This window comes from Corvus brachyrhynchos, unplaced genomic scaffold (genome assembly GCF_000691975.1).
Source record: "Corvus brachyrhynchos isolate BGI_N302 unplaced genomic scaffold, ASM69197v1 scaffold95, whole genome shotgun sequence".
NCBI lineage: Eukaryota > Metazoa > Chordata > Aves > Passeriformes > Corvidae > Corvus > Corvus brachyrhynchos.
In genome coordinates this window covers 40,284-60,299 of record NW_008238347.1, presented here as the reverse complement: position 1 = coordinate 60,299, position 20,016 = coordinate 40,284, and the positions used below count along the sequence as shown (strand labels likewise).

At 45.5% G+C, this 20,016-nt stretch overlaps 1 protein-coding gene across 3 annotated transcripts in view; it reads right to left on the bottom strand.

Moving 5' to 3' along the window:
• The window catches only part of CNTN4 (contactin 4), a 176,508-nt gene that overhangs the window by 120,474 nt on the left and 36,018 nt on the right, over window positions 1–20,016 (bottom strand). For all 3 annotated transcript variants that reach the window (XM_008634445.2, XM_017735222.1, XM_017735223.1), the window contains exon 2: window positions 8,993–9,131. In XM_008634445.2, the coding sequence (XP_008632667.2) occupies window positions 8,993–9,131 (139 nt within the window). The remainder of the gene's footprint in view (window positions 1–8,992; window positions 9,132–20,016) is intronic.

Genomic DNA, 20,016 nt, shown 5'->3' with positions numbered 1-20,016 from the left:
AGGAAGAAAAGGCAATGCCTGCCAGATGTACATTCCACGTGCTGGAAATTCATGACCGTATTTTGAAACGAGGAGCTCGCTTTTGTGAGGTTAATAAGGACCCAGAGCCTGTCCGGCCTCTCTGGAAAGGGAGAGGGGAATGCAGCACATCCCGAGGAGCCCACTCCACCCAGTGCCTCTACTCACTGGTACATATGAAAAAACCAGAGAAGAATCACAGCTGGGCTTCCCAGCTCAGAGAGGCATCACGAGATTGCCATGGAGAGCGTTTTTATCCCAGCTGAGGAATCCCTATCTCCGTAACAGTCTGATTAGGAGCTGCTCTGCCTTTCAAACTTGTTTTCTCTCCTGAAGTGCTTCAATGTTCCCAACCCACAGGGGCTGAAGAAGCCAAACACAGGCAAACACCCAGTGGCAAAAGCATCTTCCAGATCCCTCTCACCCAGCTGGTTACCCCTCCTGCTGTCCCTCACGGCCCTCCCCACTCCAACTCTCCCCATTTTGAGGTCAGTAAGGGATTTTTTGGGAGTCTCTTTCCATTATTCTTTCAGCCCTGTGGTGTTAGTCATCATTTGCATGCTGGCAGATGTGACACTCCTCTGCCTGAGCTCTGCTCCCACATCTCTGCCTCTTCCCAAAGATGCTTCTTCCCTCAGGAAGAAAAGCACAATGCCAAAGCTTGTCTCTCTTTCAGCCTTTCTTCCTGCTTTTTAAACTTGAATTGGCAGTAAGCATCATCCCTTTCAATAATATTTACAGTTTCAGAGTTGCCTGTATTGACTTTTTCTGAGTTTGGTCACAAACCAATCAAAAGCAGGTTGGAGACCTGGATGCACAGTATGGGCAACAGAGTGTTAGGCATTCTAAGGGATCACAAAATCATGACAGAGAGAAAAGAAAACAACAGTTCCAGTTATTGCCAAATCACCACAACCTGGACTTCATCTGTAAAGCTCAAAAATACACCAATGCTGTGATTTTTGTCACATCTAATCCTGCTTTTCAGGGATGTTATAAAAGACGATTTAAGTTACTTGAAACAGAGAATTTGGAACCAACACTTCCATCGCTGAGGAAGTGAGTAATTCTCCTCTTCAGCCCACCTGTGCATCCAGCCCCTTTTCATCTCTGTGTCCCTGCATCACGCCCTGTTTCACACCCCAGAAAGCCCAGCCACCACCCTGCCTTCTTTCCAGTCCCCCCTGAGATGTCTCCTAGCAAAGCCCACCCAGTGTGAGGCCAGAGAAAATGCCATTTCCCGTGGAATGGATAAAAATGGAAGGAATGGGAATGCTCTGGGAGTAAAGCCTGAGCTCTCAGGGAGCACCTCATGGCATCTGCTGACACAGAGCTGGAAGGGCACAAATTGTTTCTTTTTCCAAGTCTCACTGATCATCCATTGCACGATCCCTGTTTCACAAACAAAAACAGTGATCATATTCAGAACTCTGTCAGGGATCTATTTTGCAGACACGAAGATTCAGAAGGTACAAATTAAATTTGGGATAAGAGGAATTTCAGACACATCTAAGTTCATGTTGTTCCCAGCATGCACTGGACAAACTCAAAGCCTTGACACACAAAGTGCTTATTTTCCTTTCAGCTGTGCAAGACAGCCATGGAAAGTTTATAAATGACAATACCCCTTAAAACAGATGCAATCTTCAGACATTTAAACTCAGAAAATTGGAATTAAGAGACACCAACCTATTAAGATAGCTGTATTTTTCATACTTTCCCTGACACCTGGAAAGTTTAATGAAGTTGAAAGTCACGAGCTTCATCTGGAGATGCTGACTGCTGGCTGGCTAATTAGTTGCCTGTCTCATTGATTATCAACTTCTCCAGTAGTCGATTATAAATGCTTGTAATGCTTGCCTTGCTTCACAGCATAATTAATATGATATAGACTATTTAACAGTGGTGTCTTTGCTTGATTTATGAAGCTGAATATGTATATTTTACTGCAAAATAGAAAATCCAAACACATGAGGAAAACCAGACTGAAGCACTGAAGGGATAACGGGCAAGTTTTGCCTTTTTCATTGTAACACACAGGAAATCTTTCCTAAAACTTGCAATAATGAGTCAGTGCAGCCTGTCAGGAGCATATTCTTAATTTCAGAGCACAGCCTGTCACAGTACTTGACAAATGCTTCAATAAAGCAGCGTTAAACAATGCCCAGCTGAACTGCACCATTCTGTGCTCTGTTCATTAAAAGAACTTCTTGGGAGCACCCACTGATTTGCCACAGACTGACTTTGAGCACGATTTGCAAAAATTCATCAACATCCGTTCTGCTTAATGGCCCCAACCCCGTAAAAATTGGAGCCTTTGTGACAACCAGGCCTGGCTGAAGGAGGGGACAGGAATTTCTGGGAGAAACCCTACAAAAGCACGAAGGGATGGGGAGAAACCTCACTATGGATGACATCGGCCAGCCCAAGTCCACATGGAGCTGTCAGCAATTCTGCAACTGCCCACATTTACAGCCCCTCATCATCCACCTCGGACTGACTTTTGTTCCCTTCAGATGATCCCCCTTCACTGCTGCTTAGCTGAGGGACCTTTCACCAAGTGAAAATGATCCCTGCCAACAGCATTTCCAGCCACTTCACGCTCTAAGGGCAGCAGCAAAACCCAGGGATTTAACCCCAAAAGGCTCAGTGGGAGCTGATGGTTCCCCCGATGTTCTAAATGATGCAAATCCCCACCAAAGCGTGGAGAAAAGGAGCAGGGATTTTGTACCCAGGCAAGGAGGAAATCCCCACAGAGGCAGGTTTTCGACTAGCTAAGCCAGGCTTTGCCCAGCACCACACACAAGCTCCAAGCCCAACTCTGCAGGTTTCCCACTGCACCGCATCTCTCACATCTTGTTCTCCTCCATGACCACACAAGCATTACAAAATTAAGCCCCTTTCCAATAATATTTAGATTTTTCAAAGAATCATGCAGCGTTTTACCTATAAAACACTCGACTAATCACCTCAAATTTCGCCATAAAATCCATTTTTACTGGCAATAAATAAGCAGTTTGGGTCCATATCCTCCCTAATTTGATAGATGCGTGGAAAAGTAGGTATTTCTGGAAGTCCCTAAATGAGATTTAATTTCAATACCTACACACTAATTCAAATGCAAAGGAGCTAAATTGAAAAGAGGCATTGTATAAAACACACAGGGGATCAATACACAGCCAGAGAGTTGGAACATCTGCTTAGAAAAATGTCTGTCTAGGCCCTGTTTTATTTAAAAGCACCATCTCACCTTTTTAACTTTTGAGAAAGGCAATTAAACTTGCCCAGATGGACCTGAGAGTCCAACAGAGAAAAACGTAATATACCTAATCATCTGTATATAAAAATGAGAAGATGGCATTGATATGGCCTCTAATTTCATAATTTGGGAAATTATAGCCTCAATCAATCAGGTCACATCCAGCAAGGGCTTTGCTGCTGACAGATCAGGATAGGAAATGGGTACAGACTTCTTGTGAGGCTGTCTCAAATCCTCTGCAAGCACAGAAAAACTTGCCACATAATCCCTAAATAAGCATAAATTACATTTCCTTAGCTCTCCTCTACACCTGTGTGCAGCTGAGCGATGCTGTAGAACCCCACTCTGGCAGCTAAAACTCTTCCGGCTTCGGTTTAAAGGAATTTTTGTCTAGATTTAATCATTCTTATCCCAATGAGGAGAGCCGGATCCAGGACCTGCTCACCCAACACCTGCCTGCAAGGTGATGCTGCTGAGGGGCCACACCTCTTCCTGAGGGATTTTCAAATACAAGGACTGGAAATGAACTTAAAAAAACCTCCTAAATAATCAGAAAAAACCCACCCAAAGTATTAAGGGCAAGACAGATCTCATCTGCAAACCCTTCTGCAGTGGTGCCCAGGGCTGGGTGGTGTTTGAGGAGCAACAGGAGTCATTCCTGCCTCCTCTGCTGTGCAAACATTAATTAGGCAGCTGGCTCCAGAATGCAAAGTGCTGCAGAACTGACCAAAATATAAATTAATTAATTATGGGGCCACACCAGATTAATCATTTCCCAGCTTCCTGCTCACATCAAAGTACGGAGGGAGCTACACAGCACCAGAAAAAGAAACGCTGAACAAATTGAACTGCGGCCTCGTTTAGAGGAGATCATCATTTAATATGTACAACAGGGCTCCCAGCTTTAATAATTTATATTCAGACATGAAATTAGCTGGATTTCTCTGGTACATAACCCACAGCTGCTTGGAGAGCAGCACAAATTCAAATCCTCATCTCTCTGTGAATGCTGAGGTTTAATTTTTAGCAGAGCTGGGTGCCCGATGTCACGGGAATGTATTGATATAAATTATGGGGGGCTTTGCCTCACGATGGAAAACACTTGACTCTATATTGCATTTTTTCCCTCCCATGAGTTGCACGGCCATGCTCTAAATATTCTGGTCTGAACCACTGCTGGGGTATTGCTGTGCTGGATCAGCACAGGATAGAAGGAGAAAAAATGCCTGCACAGGCATTGCTAAGAATATTTTCCTGTTAAAAAAAGGTTTGGGGAAAAAACCCCAAACCACCACGAAAAAAAACCCCAAAACAAACCAAAACCAAAACAAAACAAAACCAACAACAACAAAAACTACCAAAAAAACCCCCAACAAAACACCATCCCAACCAAAAACCAAACCCCAAAAAAACCAAATCAAACAAGCCCAAAAAACCCAAAAACCCAAAAACCAAAACAAACCCAACCAAAAAACCCCAAAACCAAACAAAAAAAACCCAAAAAAAAACCAAACAACAAACCAAAACCAAAACAAAACAAAACCAACAACAACAAAAACTACCAAAAAAACCCCCAACAAAACACCATCCCAACCAAAAACCAAACCCCAAAAAAACCAAATCAAACAAGCCCAAAAAACCCAAAAACCCAAAAACCAAAACAAACCCAACCAAAAAACCCCAAAACCAAAAAAAAAAACCCCAAAAAAAACCAAACAAAAAACCCCACCCCAAACCAAACCCCCAAAACCCAAAACCAAACCCCAAGAGCTCCAGGACACACTGATGTTTGAAGCTCCTGGGTTTATGTGCTGCTTGCAGCTGGAAGGGGCTGATCAGGATTCAGGGATGGGATCTGCCGTGAGGTCAGTGTGTGATGAGCAATTTCATTGTGCATCGCTCGTTTTTTCACTTTATATTATTATTTACTATCGTTATATTTTACTTTATTTCAATTATTAAATGGTTCCCATCTCAACAGACAAGTTTTGATTTCCTCCCCATTGCAGCGGGGTGGAGGGAGGGGAGTGAGAGGCGGGGTGGGGCTAAGCCGGGCTTAACTTGCAGCCCTGTCAGAAGGTGAATGGTTAAATCCCGCTGTAAAATATGCATGTGCACACTCAGACGTTAATGTGTCTGTACCGCTGCAGCTCATTAACATGCAAATACGACTTCAGCAGAGGAACTCACTGCTCCAGGAGGGTAATGAGGCAAAGGATGGCACAGAAGTCACGGAAACGCAGAAAATTTCCTTTCTGACTCGTCCAGCGCGTTACAGGCACACGATGGCACATCTCCCTCAATGCTTTGGCTCATACCTTGCAATGCCTTTTGTTTCCATCTCTCTTCCCCGGCTGGACACAGATGATTTTTTGGGATATATGGGGCTGCCCGAGGGAGAGCCTTTTCTAACAAGGTCACGACTTGAAGAGCTTTGTGCTACTTTTCACGGCCTGTTCTGCCTCTCATCCCACTCTCCAACACTTAAAAATCATCAGCACCACAGCTGCTATTTGAGGAATCAGAGAGCCTGCACAAACCAGGGCTGTTTGGCACCAGAGAATTAATTTGCAGCTACCTGTTAATTAATTTGACACCTGGAAACACAATCAGAAACCCTGAACTGATACACACCAACTATCGAGTCCAAAAAGCATCAGTGGGTTTTTAGCAGTGCAACCCCAAAACAACCAGTGAAAAACAGTCTGAAAAATGTGGTCCCAGCTTGAGTGGTGGGCTGGAAGGAGGTGGTGGCTCTGAAAGGCCATGGGCTGGCAGCTGTTTCATGGCTTGGATGAGATGAGTCGGGAAGTTTTGATGCAGTTTCCAGGGAATAGATGGATGTTAGGAAGCACACACACCAAAAAAAACCCAAGGAGATGGTGGGAGTGGCTGGAGCCCCAGAGAAGCACTGGGGATCCTGTTGCTTGGGGATGGTGGCACCACTGAACTCCGTGGGGGTTTTTTGGGGCAACACCCCAAAGGCTCATCCCTCACCAGCCCTGCTGCTCTCTGCAGCAGAGACCAGAGACCAGGCTGACACCTGGGCCGTGTCTGACTCTGATTAGAAGAGCTAAACCCAAGTGTCTTGGGGTGACCTTATGATGTGTATCCCATATCGCTGCCCTATGCCCAGAAATTAATTTTTGTGCCTTTTTATGCCTTTAAACTGAGCCTGAGAGGGGGAAGGAAAAACTGAGCAAAACTTTCTCACAGCAGTTTGCAGCTTGTTCAAGGTCACACACAGTGTGACTTTAGTGACTTTTTTTCCCAGCTGCGGTGGGAGAGCGAGGAAGCACCCGGCTTGCTGCTTTCCAGTCAGCTTTTGGCCAGTTTCAGCTTCTTTTTCTCCAGAGAGAGACTGAGAGTTGAACTTTTTTTCCTTCCCTGGAATTTCAGATTTTCTCCCTTTTCTACTGGACTACTTCAATATCAGAGCACATCGGGAGGACTTTCCACCGGGCACAGAGGGCCTGGCCCTGGGCCAAGCCCCAGCTCCGAGGAGACCAAAGGGAGGACTCTGACACTTTTCCAGGTTTTTCCTCCACAGCAAAAGATTTTATCATTTAGCATTATTTTCCTTTCCCGTGTGCTTGTTAAATAAATAGTTTTATCTCCTTCACTTTCCTTCGAAGAAAATTTATTTTTTCCCGAACCTGGTGGGGGAGGGGTGGTTGTGCCTTCTCTCAGAGGATCTATTTCTAAATTTGGCCAAACCTGCACACCAAGTATTCCATTTTCAGGTTTAAGCTTATTTTCACAGGTAGCTCAATTCTTAACTTTCCCAGTCATTTAAGCGTCCACAAGGCACTGTGGAGGGTTGGTAGACAACTTTCTGCATACTAATTTTATTTTTTTCCCCTTTTTATAATTCAGTTGCTAATATTTTTACACAAGGGTAGAAAATGATTTGATCAACATGAAAACACAAGTTTCCCCCTTAACTTCAGAATATTTAACAGCCACCTGTGCATGTGTTCACAACACCAGAGCACAACACAAAACACCCCCACAGCTCCGGGAAACCATCCAAGCGCATCCCTTAAAAACAGCCCAAATGAGGGAGCCCTGCTCATGGCAACACCAGAGTTCCCACAGCAAAACCACTCCCATGCCTCCAGCCAGCTCAGACAACGCTGCAGACAGCCACAGAAAATCTCAACTTTAAAACCTGCCTAAAGAAGTCAACCCAGAGCATGTCCTGCAGCAAAAGGAAACCATTTCCTCACTCAGCACCTCTTTTAAAACTCCCACTAAACTTCTGGCTCTCCTCTCCCCACACATCTGTTAAACCTCCCTCAGCAGGACAGAGAATCTGAGGCCTGAGGAAATTCAGTGCACTCCTAAGAGGAGGAAAACTGCTGCTGCAGAGTAATGTGGGGAAAGCCACTGCTGGAGAGATGTATTTTTATTAAACACAGATCTTTTGATAAGGGCAACCCCCCCAAACACACCCCCCTGAAACCTTATTTTGCTAACCTGAAGCAGTTTGCAACAGATATTTCAAGTAGAGAAATCACAGCAAAAATATTTTCCATTCTTTTGTTTTCCCACTCTTTTTTATTTATTTGCTTGAGATAAAGGCTCATCCTTGATGTATTCCCACAGCCCAACTTCCCTGGGGTTGCAATTCCTGAAACACGTGGGGGCTCTGCATTGCAGAATCTCTCTGCATCCAATTTTCTGCCAGCTCAGAAACTGTCAAAGCACATTTAGAAAGACTTGGAACCAAATTTCAAAAATAGGTACCCCTAAGTACCGCAATAAAAGTCGCTTTATGTTCAGTAGAGCTAAGCAGAAAAAAGTAAACACTGCTCTAAGTACTTTGTTATTATCTAAAATGCTGGGAAAGGAACCTGACAGTGAACACAAATAAAAGGGGAGAAAGCAAAAGTTAATAAATAAAGCAGTAAAACTGTCTGAGCAAGCAGCAGGGACATTAGAGCAATCCAGATGAGCACCAGGGTGACACAAACGTTAATTAAACCCTGACACCCTCCCTCAGAACAATACACAGGTGAGAGAACAATGATGGCAGCCTGAGGAGGAATTCATCAAGGATATGGCAAAGAGAGACTCAGGACGGTCCTGGGGTGTGGTCCAGGACAGGTGAACCTACAACCCATTCCTCACCCACGACAAGGCCAGCAGGGCTTTGGAACAGGCTTTGCTGACCCTCTGCAAATTCCTCAAGAACTGTTTCAGCTCCAGGAAAAAAAAATCACATCCCTCAGAAATCTCATTTCTCTGGGCATGCTCTGAATACTGCAACTTTCAGGGCTGAAAAGGTTAAACAAGGGCACTTGCAGGAGATGGTTGTATTGCTGGAATATGTTAATTATTTGTGAAATGGGGTGAGGGCCCAGCTGTAACACACCACCACTTTAATGGGATTTAAAGCTCCCCTCCACGCAGGTTTAATTGAGCAGGGAAACGCTTAACACGGAATGTGGGAAAACAACTTCCATCAACAGCAGCTTGGCAGTGGAAAGGGGCAGAGCAGACCTTTGGAATGTTGTGCTTGGGCTGGAAGACACCGACCAACAGGAGAAGGAGCTTGCTCAGAGCATCACCTGGATCCATTCGGTAACAATGGCCAGGCAACAGGGATTTATTTGGGCATTTCACCCCTGGCACACAAACCACGGCACGCTCTGGCATGAGTGGGAAATGCAGGGGTGTTCTTAAATCCCGAGTTCAAAGGGGACACCTCACCTGCCAGGCACACCATGACTGAGTGCAGCACCAGCAGCTCCCATAGCAACCTCATCTTCAGCGTCCCGGTGCGGAGGAGATGAGCCCACGAATCACAGAGCACCACGGGGCTCCTTGGAAACCTCAGGCAACCTTTAATCTGGAAAACAAAAGACACATTGCAAGGAGATTGAGGATTGTTGTTCCTTCTATTTGCTGACAGCTTGTTCTTCCTTTGCAGGAAAGTTGTATCTGAAGAGCAACAAAGAATCTTTTGTAAATATTGACTTTGAAATCATTCTCAGCAGTGATTTGTGACCATTTCAGGTGTCTGGGTGCCAGATGAGGATTAAGAATTGTAACCTGCAGCTGCATCTTCGCTTGGCTGCTGTGAAATTTCTGCTGTCTCTTAATTTTGCCCTCACGAGATTGACTGCCTGCCTCTCTGGAGTGAGCTGGCGTAATTAGTGAATGCTGTAGATTACCATGAAGAGGAAAATCAGAGTCATTCTCTAACTCTGTGAGAATTACTGTAACTTTTCTCTGCAAACATCATCCAGCACATGAAGGACACCTTGGCAACACTTTGGAGGAAGGGTTCCCACACTGCTCAAGGAGGGGGATGTTTTTCCCATTCCACCTCCATGCTCACTGCTCTAAAATCCTTTTTAAAAAGCAACCTTGAAACATCTCCAGGTAAAAACTGATCTTTCCCTCGCCCCCTGTTACAATAGTAAATTGTTAGAATTTGTGAGCAATTTGAGACTTTCTCAGCTGATCACTGCAAACTTCCACCATTGCCCTCCCAGGAACCCAAGGGGGAAAAAATGCCTCCGTTTATCAAAGGAACCACTCCAGAGCAGGCATTTAAATATGAAAAATAAATAAATCAAGCCAGGCGCACATTCTTATAATTTATTCATCTCTGTGAAGACTGGAAGTTCAGGGGCCTTCGTGCTTACAAGACAAACTGCATGAGTAATAACAAGTGAAGGGGCATCACCAGAGGTCTCTGCCTGCTTTGGTGAGTTAAAACTGGGAAGATCCTTCCAATAAACTCAATGCAGTTGAGTTCAATGCACTGGGAAGGGTGAGAATCTTTGCCCTCTGATCTGAAGACGCAGCTTTGAAGCAGGGAGAGATTAATTGCCTATATTCATCTGTTCTCACACAGACTGATGAGGCTGGCTGGGGGGGGCAGGGATGACCAATCAATGACTACTAATAACTGTTTAAGGCAATGATTAGAGTATTAATTATTAATTTTGGAAGGAAAATGTCACAGACCTCTATATTGATTGACATAGTGAAGCAGTTACATTCTGTTTACACCGAACTCCAGAAATGTATTTTTTTACCCTAACTAGTCTTGACCTGTGGAAAATACTACATTTCCTTCAAGTACCAAATTCTGTTGAACAGCACCTACACAAGCGATTTCTACCAGAGAAAGTCACTCTTGGTTTTACACCAATTTAAGTGAAATTTGAGATAAATCTTGGATTTCAGCAGCTGCTGAAATTCTTCCCTGTTCTCGTTTTCCCACGAATTATGCCCATCAATAAAGCCCTTGTGTCACTTACAAAGCTTCTCTCCATTACCCTGCACTGAGATGCTTTACAATTCTTCTTCTCTCTCTCTGCAATGAGCAATCACTCACAGCCTTTGATGCCCAATCAAAACCACAAGAGGTTGATAAGCACTTCTCCACTTAACCTCCTGCCAGGAGCCCGTGGGAAGCACCCACAGACTGCCAGAGTGCAAAGGGCTCACCAAAATCCATTCCTTGGTTTTTCAGAGACTCAAGAAAATTCCTGGATAGTCTTGAATTTATTACCCCTCCTCACTGCAACTTCAGCTCTTGCCACAGCTGCCCTGACTCACCATCCATTTGGGGAAAATTCTGGCTATTGTGAGGGTTTTCAAACTGATTTTTTTTTTCTTTTCTACTCGGGAAATAAATCTTCTCTCAGCATTTTAACACTAATATGAAGCATTTCAAAGTTACTAACGTAAATTAGTTTCTAGCTGATAAAGATATTAAAAGTAGCAGGCTCTTTCTTTCCTCCCATCAAGTTTTGACACAATTACTGGATCTCAACTTCAGCCAAAAACAAGTTATGCTAAAAATACAGAATTGTAGAATGGGTTAGGTAGGAAGAAACCTTAAAGCCCATCCAGTGCCACCCCTGCCATGGGTAGGGACACCTCCCACTGTCCCAGGCTGCTCCAAGCCCCAATGTCCAGCCTGGCCTTGGGCACTGCCAGGGATCCAGGGGCAGCCACAGCTGCTCTGGGCAATAAATATATATTAAGTCCAATGAAAAAGCTTAACGTTTTCCCCGGTATTCAGCAGTTGCTCCAGAGAACCAGCAAAGCAAAGTTTCCAGCTCTGATGTCTGGCACAGGGTGACACATGACAGAAAGTTTCCCCAAAGAGAAATGATGCCTGTCTTGGCATAAAAAGCAGTGAAAAGTAAATTAGATGATTACCACTAAAAATATTTTCCTAAGGTTAAATTATGGTGGTTCTCAAGCTCTGGCTGCAATTCCATTTCTTGTGATAGTTCCCTATTTCACATGTGAATGAGTCCAATTCTCAAAATGTTTCCCTGTAAACATCCCTGCCGTTCACGGCAGCAGGGCCTTTGTTCAGAGCTCTGCGAGAACTCTTCAAACACATTGACTTTTTATGGCCACGACTTCAGGAAAGGAAACATTTGTGCAGGAGCAAAAGATGGATAATTGGAAAGATCCTTCCCATTCCTAAATGTTTCCTGACTATAAAATCCCAGGGGAGTTTGTGCTGCTGCTGAAGGAGAATGTAAGAGACCTGAAAACTCACAAAGTTTAATATTTTATTTCCAGAAGGAAGCAGAGGTAGTTTCGGCGCTACACAAGTTATTTTTTCGAGATGAAAATGAGATCGCTGAGCTTGAGTCTGGAAGTGCAGCCCATTAGAAACCCCAGTGCCACCACACGTGTGCAGATGTCTTCTTAACTTTACTCCTGGCAGTGCAGCCATTGCAAATTCTTTTGAAAGGCACCTTTGCTCCTAATTGGATTCTGGCAAAGAAACTTGACTCTAAGAGCTCTGACTGCAGGCAGGTAGGAGTGGGGAAAAAGATGTGTGGAGTAGAAATATTTGTGGTGGTTTTTTCCAAGTTCGTGGGCATGGCTGTGTGAGTAATTTCATTTGGATGTTTCATGACAAAACAATATAAAATTTAAAAACCTACGCCTAATATATATATATAGATGCATTCAGAACGTGAAAAATACTTTTTAAGATAAGTTTTCACTACGTGACCTCTCAGTTCTGTGCATACTCTGAAGGAAAAGCTGCAGAACACACCTCAGACCCTTTATTCACTGCAGCAGCAGCAAGGACTGAGCCTTAGCACTCAGCTCACATTTCGCTGCTGCCCACTGGTGTGCTGCGGGGTGCCAGCTCTGCTCAGCTCCCAAATAAATCACTGCTAATGAAGCGTGCTGCACAGACAGACAGCAACAGGCATCTTTTAATCACCTCAGCAAAGGGAGAGTGAAGGGTAAGCACAAAACACTCAGCACTAATGGGGCGCTTGTTAGATTGAAGGTGCTGCGGCCCTTGGGCTGCCACAGGTGTGACCTGAGGGCAGGAGCAGCACTCTGAGGGGAATTCACTGCTTCCCTCCACACTGACATGAATCCATGCTGCCAAAACCTCCTCAATGTTACCCAGCTTCTGAAACAGGAGCGGGCAATCACGAAAATAATCTTTAGGTTTGGCTGCAGAAGGGAGAGCAGAGCTTTGGGTGACCCCGCTGCTCTCTGGTTACACACGGCGTGGGGCTGTGCAGCTGCTGGGGGCACAAAATCAGAGTTATTTGGGTTGGAAAAGACTTTCAAGGTCATCGAGTCCAATCTCTGACCACTCCCCACCTTGTCACCCAGACCAGAGCACTGAGTATCACGTCCAGTCATTCCTTGAACTGCTTAAGGAAAAAGCATATGGAAAGTATAGGCCACGCCACCTACAGTGGGTGGATATTGCAGGCCAAATCTAGAAATACCAGAGCCAGCAAAACTTGAGCACAAAGGTTTAATAGAAGCTCGAATTCAACTCATCTGCATAAAATAAAAAAAAAAAAGGTTGAAAGTAAGCCACAGAAAGTTTTTTGAGGTTCCAAAATACCCCCTTTTTCTTAACGTGAAGATACCTTCTAATGCACACCTACAAAAAGATCTCTGTCCTTTAAAGATGGGGTTGGTAAGTGCTTTGGGAGTCTTAGTAGAATCATGGAATAATTAAGGTTGGAGAGACATCCAAGATCATCAAATCCAACCTTTGACCAAACACCACCACAAAACAGTATCACAAAGTGCCACATCTCCTCATTTTTGGAGCACTTCCAGGGCTGGTGACTCCAGCACCTCCCTGGAGAGACTGTTCCAATGTTTCACCACTCTTTCAGTGAAGGGATTTTTCCTAATATCCAACCTGAGGCCATTTCTCCTTGTCCTGTCACTTGTTGCTTGAGAGAAGAGGCTGACCCCCAGTAAAGTTACTACAAACAGCCTGCAAAGCTACACCAAAACACTGTTCTCCATTTCCATCTCTCCAAACACCACCCATTCCTGATGTTCCTGGGCAGTTTGTAAGCTAAATTCCAGTCCAGATACTGAGCACACAAAACAGTGTTTTGCTTCCAGAAGCACCAATGTTTTGAAGGCGATGGAGAGAATTTCAAACCCTGGGATTCTCCAATCCTGTTGCTGCTGGTTACGAGGAGAGGTCATTCCCCATCTGATCCAGAAACTGGAATAAGGATAACCCTGAGCCTCTGGTAGTTGGAAGCCACTCAGACTGATGCGAATTGGAGCATGGAGCCAACTTCTATAAATGATGGTTAAAGAAGCTGTTCAGCTTTGGTCAGGGAGTGAAAGCACGATAGGCAAATAAGGCTTTTCCTAAATGAAAGAAAATTGCTTTACCTGTGAAAGGAATTGAACAGAGCTGTTCCAGAGGAGCAGCATCTGGGCACGGGCAGCTCCCACCTCCCAAACACCAGCCATGGCCCAGATTCAGCAAAACCTCAGCCTTCTAACCCAGATCTGGCTCTGAACCCTCTGCTGAATCCAGGCCTGTGTGTCAGGAGAGGCCCAGGCTCTCTCCAGCAGCTGCAACCAATGACCCGCAAAGCTGAATGGCCAAAAATAGAAGGTGCCTGAAAGAAGCGTCCCCAAAAGTGCAAATTTCACAGCAATCCTTTTCTGACGTGCACATTGGTTTCTTTTTCAGCACTCAAAAAAGGTGGGGTTTTTTTTTGCTGCTTTTTGTTGTTGTTGTAAGTCCTTAGATACACAGTAGCTTTCCCTTTTGTGTAAGGGGAAAAAAAAAAGGGAATTTGCAAAGAAGGGTCAGGGAGATGAAGGGCAGTGGGCACACACCTGTGGCATCTCCCACAGAGCTCTCCTCTCTCTCACAGCACGTCTGTCAGACCCTGACCTAGCTCAATGCTGAAATTATCCCTTCTGGAGTTGTACTCACACACAATTCCCACACTGTGGAACAGATAGCGGCATGTTGTGCCTGATAAAACAGTGACACACACACGGCACGTTCTGGAGATGTGTCTGTGATAAATGGGAATCAGGGAACAGCCTGAGCTGGAAGGGACCCACAAACATCATCAAGTCCCCAAGAATCCCAGCCTGTCCCTCAGAGTGTTGTCCAAATGGTAAAATCCACTCTGGGCTTTCCCCCATTCTGGATTCCAGGCAAAATCCAGTCTGGGTTGTCCCAAAAATTAATTGTCTGAGAAAACAATGTCAGATTTCACACGGTGTTTCCCCTTTGGGTGCTCATTCCCATCCACTGGGTAGAGATTTCATTTCCCTGGGCCAGGGAAATTATAGCAGCTCAACAGATGGAATTTCCCAGCTCACCCAGACATTTGTATCTGTCAGGCCTTTGGTGAGCTGTGCCCAAGCCACGTCCTGGCTGTCACACACCTGCCACAGCTCCATCCTCACACAGGCTGCATCCATCCCATCCACACAATAAATAGAATTCCAACAGCATGAGCAAAGATTCCTGATGGAAGTGCCCACAGCCATGAATTACAACCTCTGGAGTTTCAATACTGTTTATTCTATGTAAGTTTTTTTGGTGTAAGTTCTCCCTAATTTATGCTCATCCCACATATTCCCAACAACCCGGCTGCGGGACAGCTCTGCCAGCAGTGGGGCAGACAGGGAGAGACTTCCCTGCTGATGGAATTAAAGATGGAAATAACTCTCACCAACACCATCCCTTTCTGACTCGGTCTAGAAGCAATCTTCCCGGTTCATCTTTATGCAGAACCTAAAGCTATGGCTTAAAACCTGATTTAGAGGGACTGGAGTATTCCTTTTAACATTCACGGTGTCGCAGGATTCCCTGCACACCCGGGTCACCACTGAAAGCTCCATGGAAGCATCAATCCATCCCAAACCTGTGAATCCATCCCAAACACATCCCAACCCTGTGAATCACAGCACAGTATTCCACAGGAAAAAAAAAAAAAAAAGAAAAAAAAGGAAAAAAAGAGTCATTAAAGGTTTTTAATCACCAGCCACTAACACACACTAAGTGCACCATCACACCCCTCACTCTGTGTCTCTCGCCCTCAGGAAACTCAGAACTGCCCTGGAAAACCTGGATAATGGGTAAGGATAAATCATCTCCAGGGAAGGAGAGTGGGGTGGCTGGAGGCAAGTCTGAACTAAGGCTGCAGCTGTTAATTAGGGCTCACCCTTTATTGTTCTACCTTTTCCATTAAGGGATGTACTGAGAAATGCTCACCTGAGGCAGCAGCTCCCAGAGAACATCCACACACAAACAGCCCACAAATTCTGAGGCACTCTGCTGCAACACGGACTTACATTATCATAACAAAAAGCCACAAGCAGTGAAACTTCCTAGCCTGGCATTTTCTACAAATTAGAATTTATCCTTTTTTACAGAGACTTTTACTAAAGATTGTCTGGAACAGTTACCTCAAAACTCACCAATTTAAAGCCAATTTCCAACTTCATGCCGAGTGACATATTCAGTGCAGTGTTTTGGGAGGTTAAAGTGAGTGGCTATCCTGTATAGCCAGGCAATAAATTATAAACTTCAAAAAATGCCAGCTTTAAGGGTAGTAAAATAACTCAAAAAAGTGAAAGATAATCGAGTTGGTGTTCCCTAAGTCCTCTTCTTCTCTCCTATATTTCACTGGTCCATCATCAACAGAAATAGTCTGTGAGGACCATTACATGTCCAATTTTGCTTTTTTCTTCTTTTTTTTTCTGATAGCAAAGCTCTCAATGAGAGCCCTGGATTAGAGACCATCCAGCCCAGCCCATGCTGATCTTCAAGCAGCCTCTTCCCACCAGAGCACACAGCCACACTGGAAAATTCCTTGATGCAAAAAAAAAGTTGTCAGATAAAGTGGAATATTAAACTCCAGCTGACTTTTGAGCACAAATTTCCTAAAGAAATAAGGGTTACTTTATTGCTGTGTCAGTTTGACAGAATGCTGCACCACAGGAACAAGGCTCCCAGGACTCTGCTGCCAAGGAAGTTCCTGTTATCCCTAAATCACTGCTTTAAGATAAGGAATCAGGGCTGTTTCACTCACTCAACAAATACAGATAAGCAACATTCAAAGTTATCATCAGCATCATCTTGTCCAGGAGACAAAAAAATTATGTGAAAATATTGAAGACATTTCTGTATCATCTCCAAAATCAGCATCTTAATGACACTTTACTTTTCACTTCTGGAGCTTACAAAATAATCCCTTTGATTTCAAAGACAAAAGGAGAGTTGTCTCCACAGGAGTTCCTCAGGGAGATTCCAGCCCATTGGACACACACGAACTCGTGCTGAAGGAAGCTTTGCCTTCCTTCAGAGGTACAAATTGGAGGTGTCTTAAGAGTACAAAATGGAACTCGGAAAAGAAAAACAACAAGCAAGTTTATTAACTTTGAAAAGCTGGTGAGAAGCCAGCACTCTGTGTATTCCTGGGAACAGAGGCCATCAAAACAACAATTCCCTCATCACTTATTACTGGCAGAAGGCTCCCAACCCAGATAATTGAGATGCTTGGACCTCAAATGTTTTTACCTGTTTTGTTAAATCCAAAAATCATCCAGGGAAGGGGGAAAAAACAAAACCCTCACCAATCATTTTGATATCCCTGTCACATGATTATTTAGTGTTTTGTTTTCCCTTCAAAGTTTATTTTGAAGATTGCCTGGAATTGAGGGAGTTGGGGATATTGAGTGTGGAGAAGAGAAGGCTCTGGGGAGGATCTGAGTGCTCGGGGCAGGGAGACCAGACCCGAGTGCAGAAGAAAGAAAAAACACCTGTACACCGTCCACGTTTTAGATGAAAATAAAAAAATGCTGCACATCCGAGCTCCCAGGCTGTCCTGGAGCTGGAATGTGTTTCCCAGAGGGGCCAGGCTGGAGCTGGGGTTGCCCTGCTGCACACTGGGCAGGAGATGGTGCCAGTCCAAGGCCAGCCCAGAGCCCTTTGGTGCAGCCGAGCCACGCCGTGTCCCAGTGAGTCCTGTGAGAGCCCTGGAAGCACGGCGGGGCTGCCTGGGCTGCCGAGTGCTCTGTGAGAGACACGAACCACCCTGCGGGGCTGTGAGCGCTGAGCCACAAAGGAGCCCTGACCCGGTGCCACGGGAGGTGTCAGAAAGCGTTCCCTGCTCCCAGGTTGCCTTCCTGCCCAGGACAAGCCCAGACCACACGGGCTCCCTCCTCACAGCCTCTCCTCCCACTTGCCTGCCGTCCTCTTTACCACATTAAATCTCTTTTTTTTTTTGTGTTGGAAGGCCCCTGCCTCCAGCTCCGCTGCTCTCAGCAGTTCTCCTGCCCACAGCCTGCTCCGGGTGCTCTGTTTCTCTTCCATGCGGAGCTGGAGCAGCTCATGGTGCGCAGCCAAGCAGCTCAGCTGCTGCTGTGAAACTACAGAACCCACACAGGGAGACAACACAGCCAAACACAGACTTTACAGACTCCCAGCCTGGTTTTCCTCCCTTTATCTGTGGATTATTTCCAGCAGCGAGGCCAGGATCACTCCTGGGATATCAAGTGAAGGCACAGCACCACTCTTGAGCATCCTCTGGGATTTTTGTGACTGCAGAAATGGTGAGGTCACTGTTTCCTTGCAAATCTAAACTCAAGACACAGCTGAGTCAAGATCCAGTAGGTGATATTTTGCTACGGAAGAGTCTGGGTTTGCTCTTAATTTTGTTCTTTTCATAAAAAATTGAGCTTCTCCCCAAGAACACTGATAGGGAATCAGGGCTAATGGGAGACCCAGCTTTGACCATGGCCCTACAGAACAGACTAATTTAGCCCTGACATCAGTTCTTGAACTGCTCAAGTCTTCAGCATGGCCTGAACACAAAGTCTTCCCTCCCACTGGAAGACAAATCCTCCAAAATGAAGCCAAGCAGCCAATGGAAGAGCATTGGAGGCATCTGTTCACTCGAGTGCAGCTCAGACAGGGCAGCAGATCCTTTGGGGTTTGTGTGGAAAGAGAAGCAGTGCTGCTACTCAGGCAGCAATATGGTTTGGGGTTATTCCAGGTTGGAATTCAGGGCATAAATAGGCTCTAACAGAGAACAAATTGGTGTCTCAGTACGCAGAACCTGTGTTAGCAACTCCAAACCCTGACAGCTGCAGCTGGAAACTGCCGTGGGCACACCAGTGGGTGCCTGGCGTGGCTGCAGGTTTTGGCCAACGAGAGCCACCGGCCCGTGCCTGTGTGGGCTTTGCACCTGGGAGCTCCTTGGAGATGCTGACAACAAATCTCTGGAAAAGGATTTAGAAACTGTGGCTGAACCCTCTGAGGTAAGAGCAGGGCAGGAGCTCCTGGCTGTTCCAGGGGAGGTGACCCATGCCAGTGCCAGGACCTGTGGCCGACAGACCAACCACTGCAGCAGAACAAAGTGACTCTGGTGACACCTCTCTGTAATCCCTGCTGTTGTTTGGTGCCCCCAACACAATCCTCCTGCTCTGATTTAATTACTAAACATAAAAGGAAATAAAACTTCAGAATGAAAACAAAGAAATTGCACTGGGTGTAATTTATGGGAGCTGTTCTCCAGCAGAACACCATAAACTGTGTGTTTACGATCCCTATTAGAGGGCTTCAAACACTCTGGCATTTGCCTACACTGACTATGCAGATTACATGAAATTACTGCCTTTTCCTGCCTCTGCCATCTTTTATAGAACGAGTGTGTTTTTTTAAAGACATCCTTGCACTAAGCATAGGAAAAAGAAATAAATAAAGACTCCTGTGAGCTCCGTCATTGCCAGAGGCTCTCAAGCTGGAATGTGCTGAGCAGCTGGCAGAGGTAGCCAAGGAAGGGGCACTGCACACAGCTTTGTTTGCAATCTGGAATATCAATTATTGAAGGAATCAGCCCCTGGCCAGACAAAACAAGGATCATCTCCGCAGTGGATAATGTCAAACGAGCGGAGCTCCACGGCGTTTCAGGAATGGCCGGATGGCTGCACCAGGATTTATTGAGAGATCATGTTAAGCCCTTGGTTTTCTTGTCATAGGCAGCAGATGAAAGGAAGCAGGGTTTGCAGACTTGGCTGAGGCATTGATTTGTGTGTAACAGCTTCAAAAGGTGTGAGCAGAAATGTGTGTTCCTGTTATCCCTTGCCTAGGGCTCTGCCTATCCCTCCACCCTGCAAGCAGGAGACCCCGGGATGGGGCTGGGATGTGCAGAGCTTGCTCCTACTGCCTCTGGGAAGGGGCTCTCCCTGCTCAGGTCACTGCAGGAGCTGCCAAGAGCTCCTCAAAAGGCACAGGAGGAGAGGAAAGGAGACAGGAGGGACCTGAGGCCGGGTCTGCATGCACACGGTGTCCTCTGACACCAAAGCCACCTGCAGACTTTAAAGCTTTTATCTGCTTTGAGCCCTTCCCTGAGCAGCAGATCCTTCTCCCACCTTGTATGGATTGAGTCTGGATGAATAAAGAGGGGAGTTCACACGAAATTCAG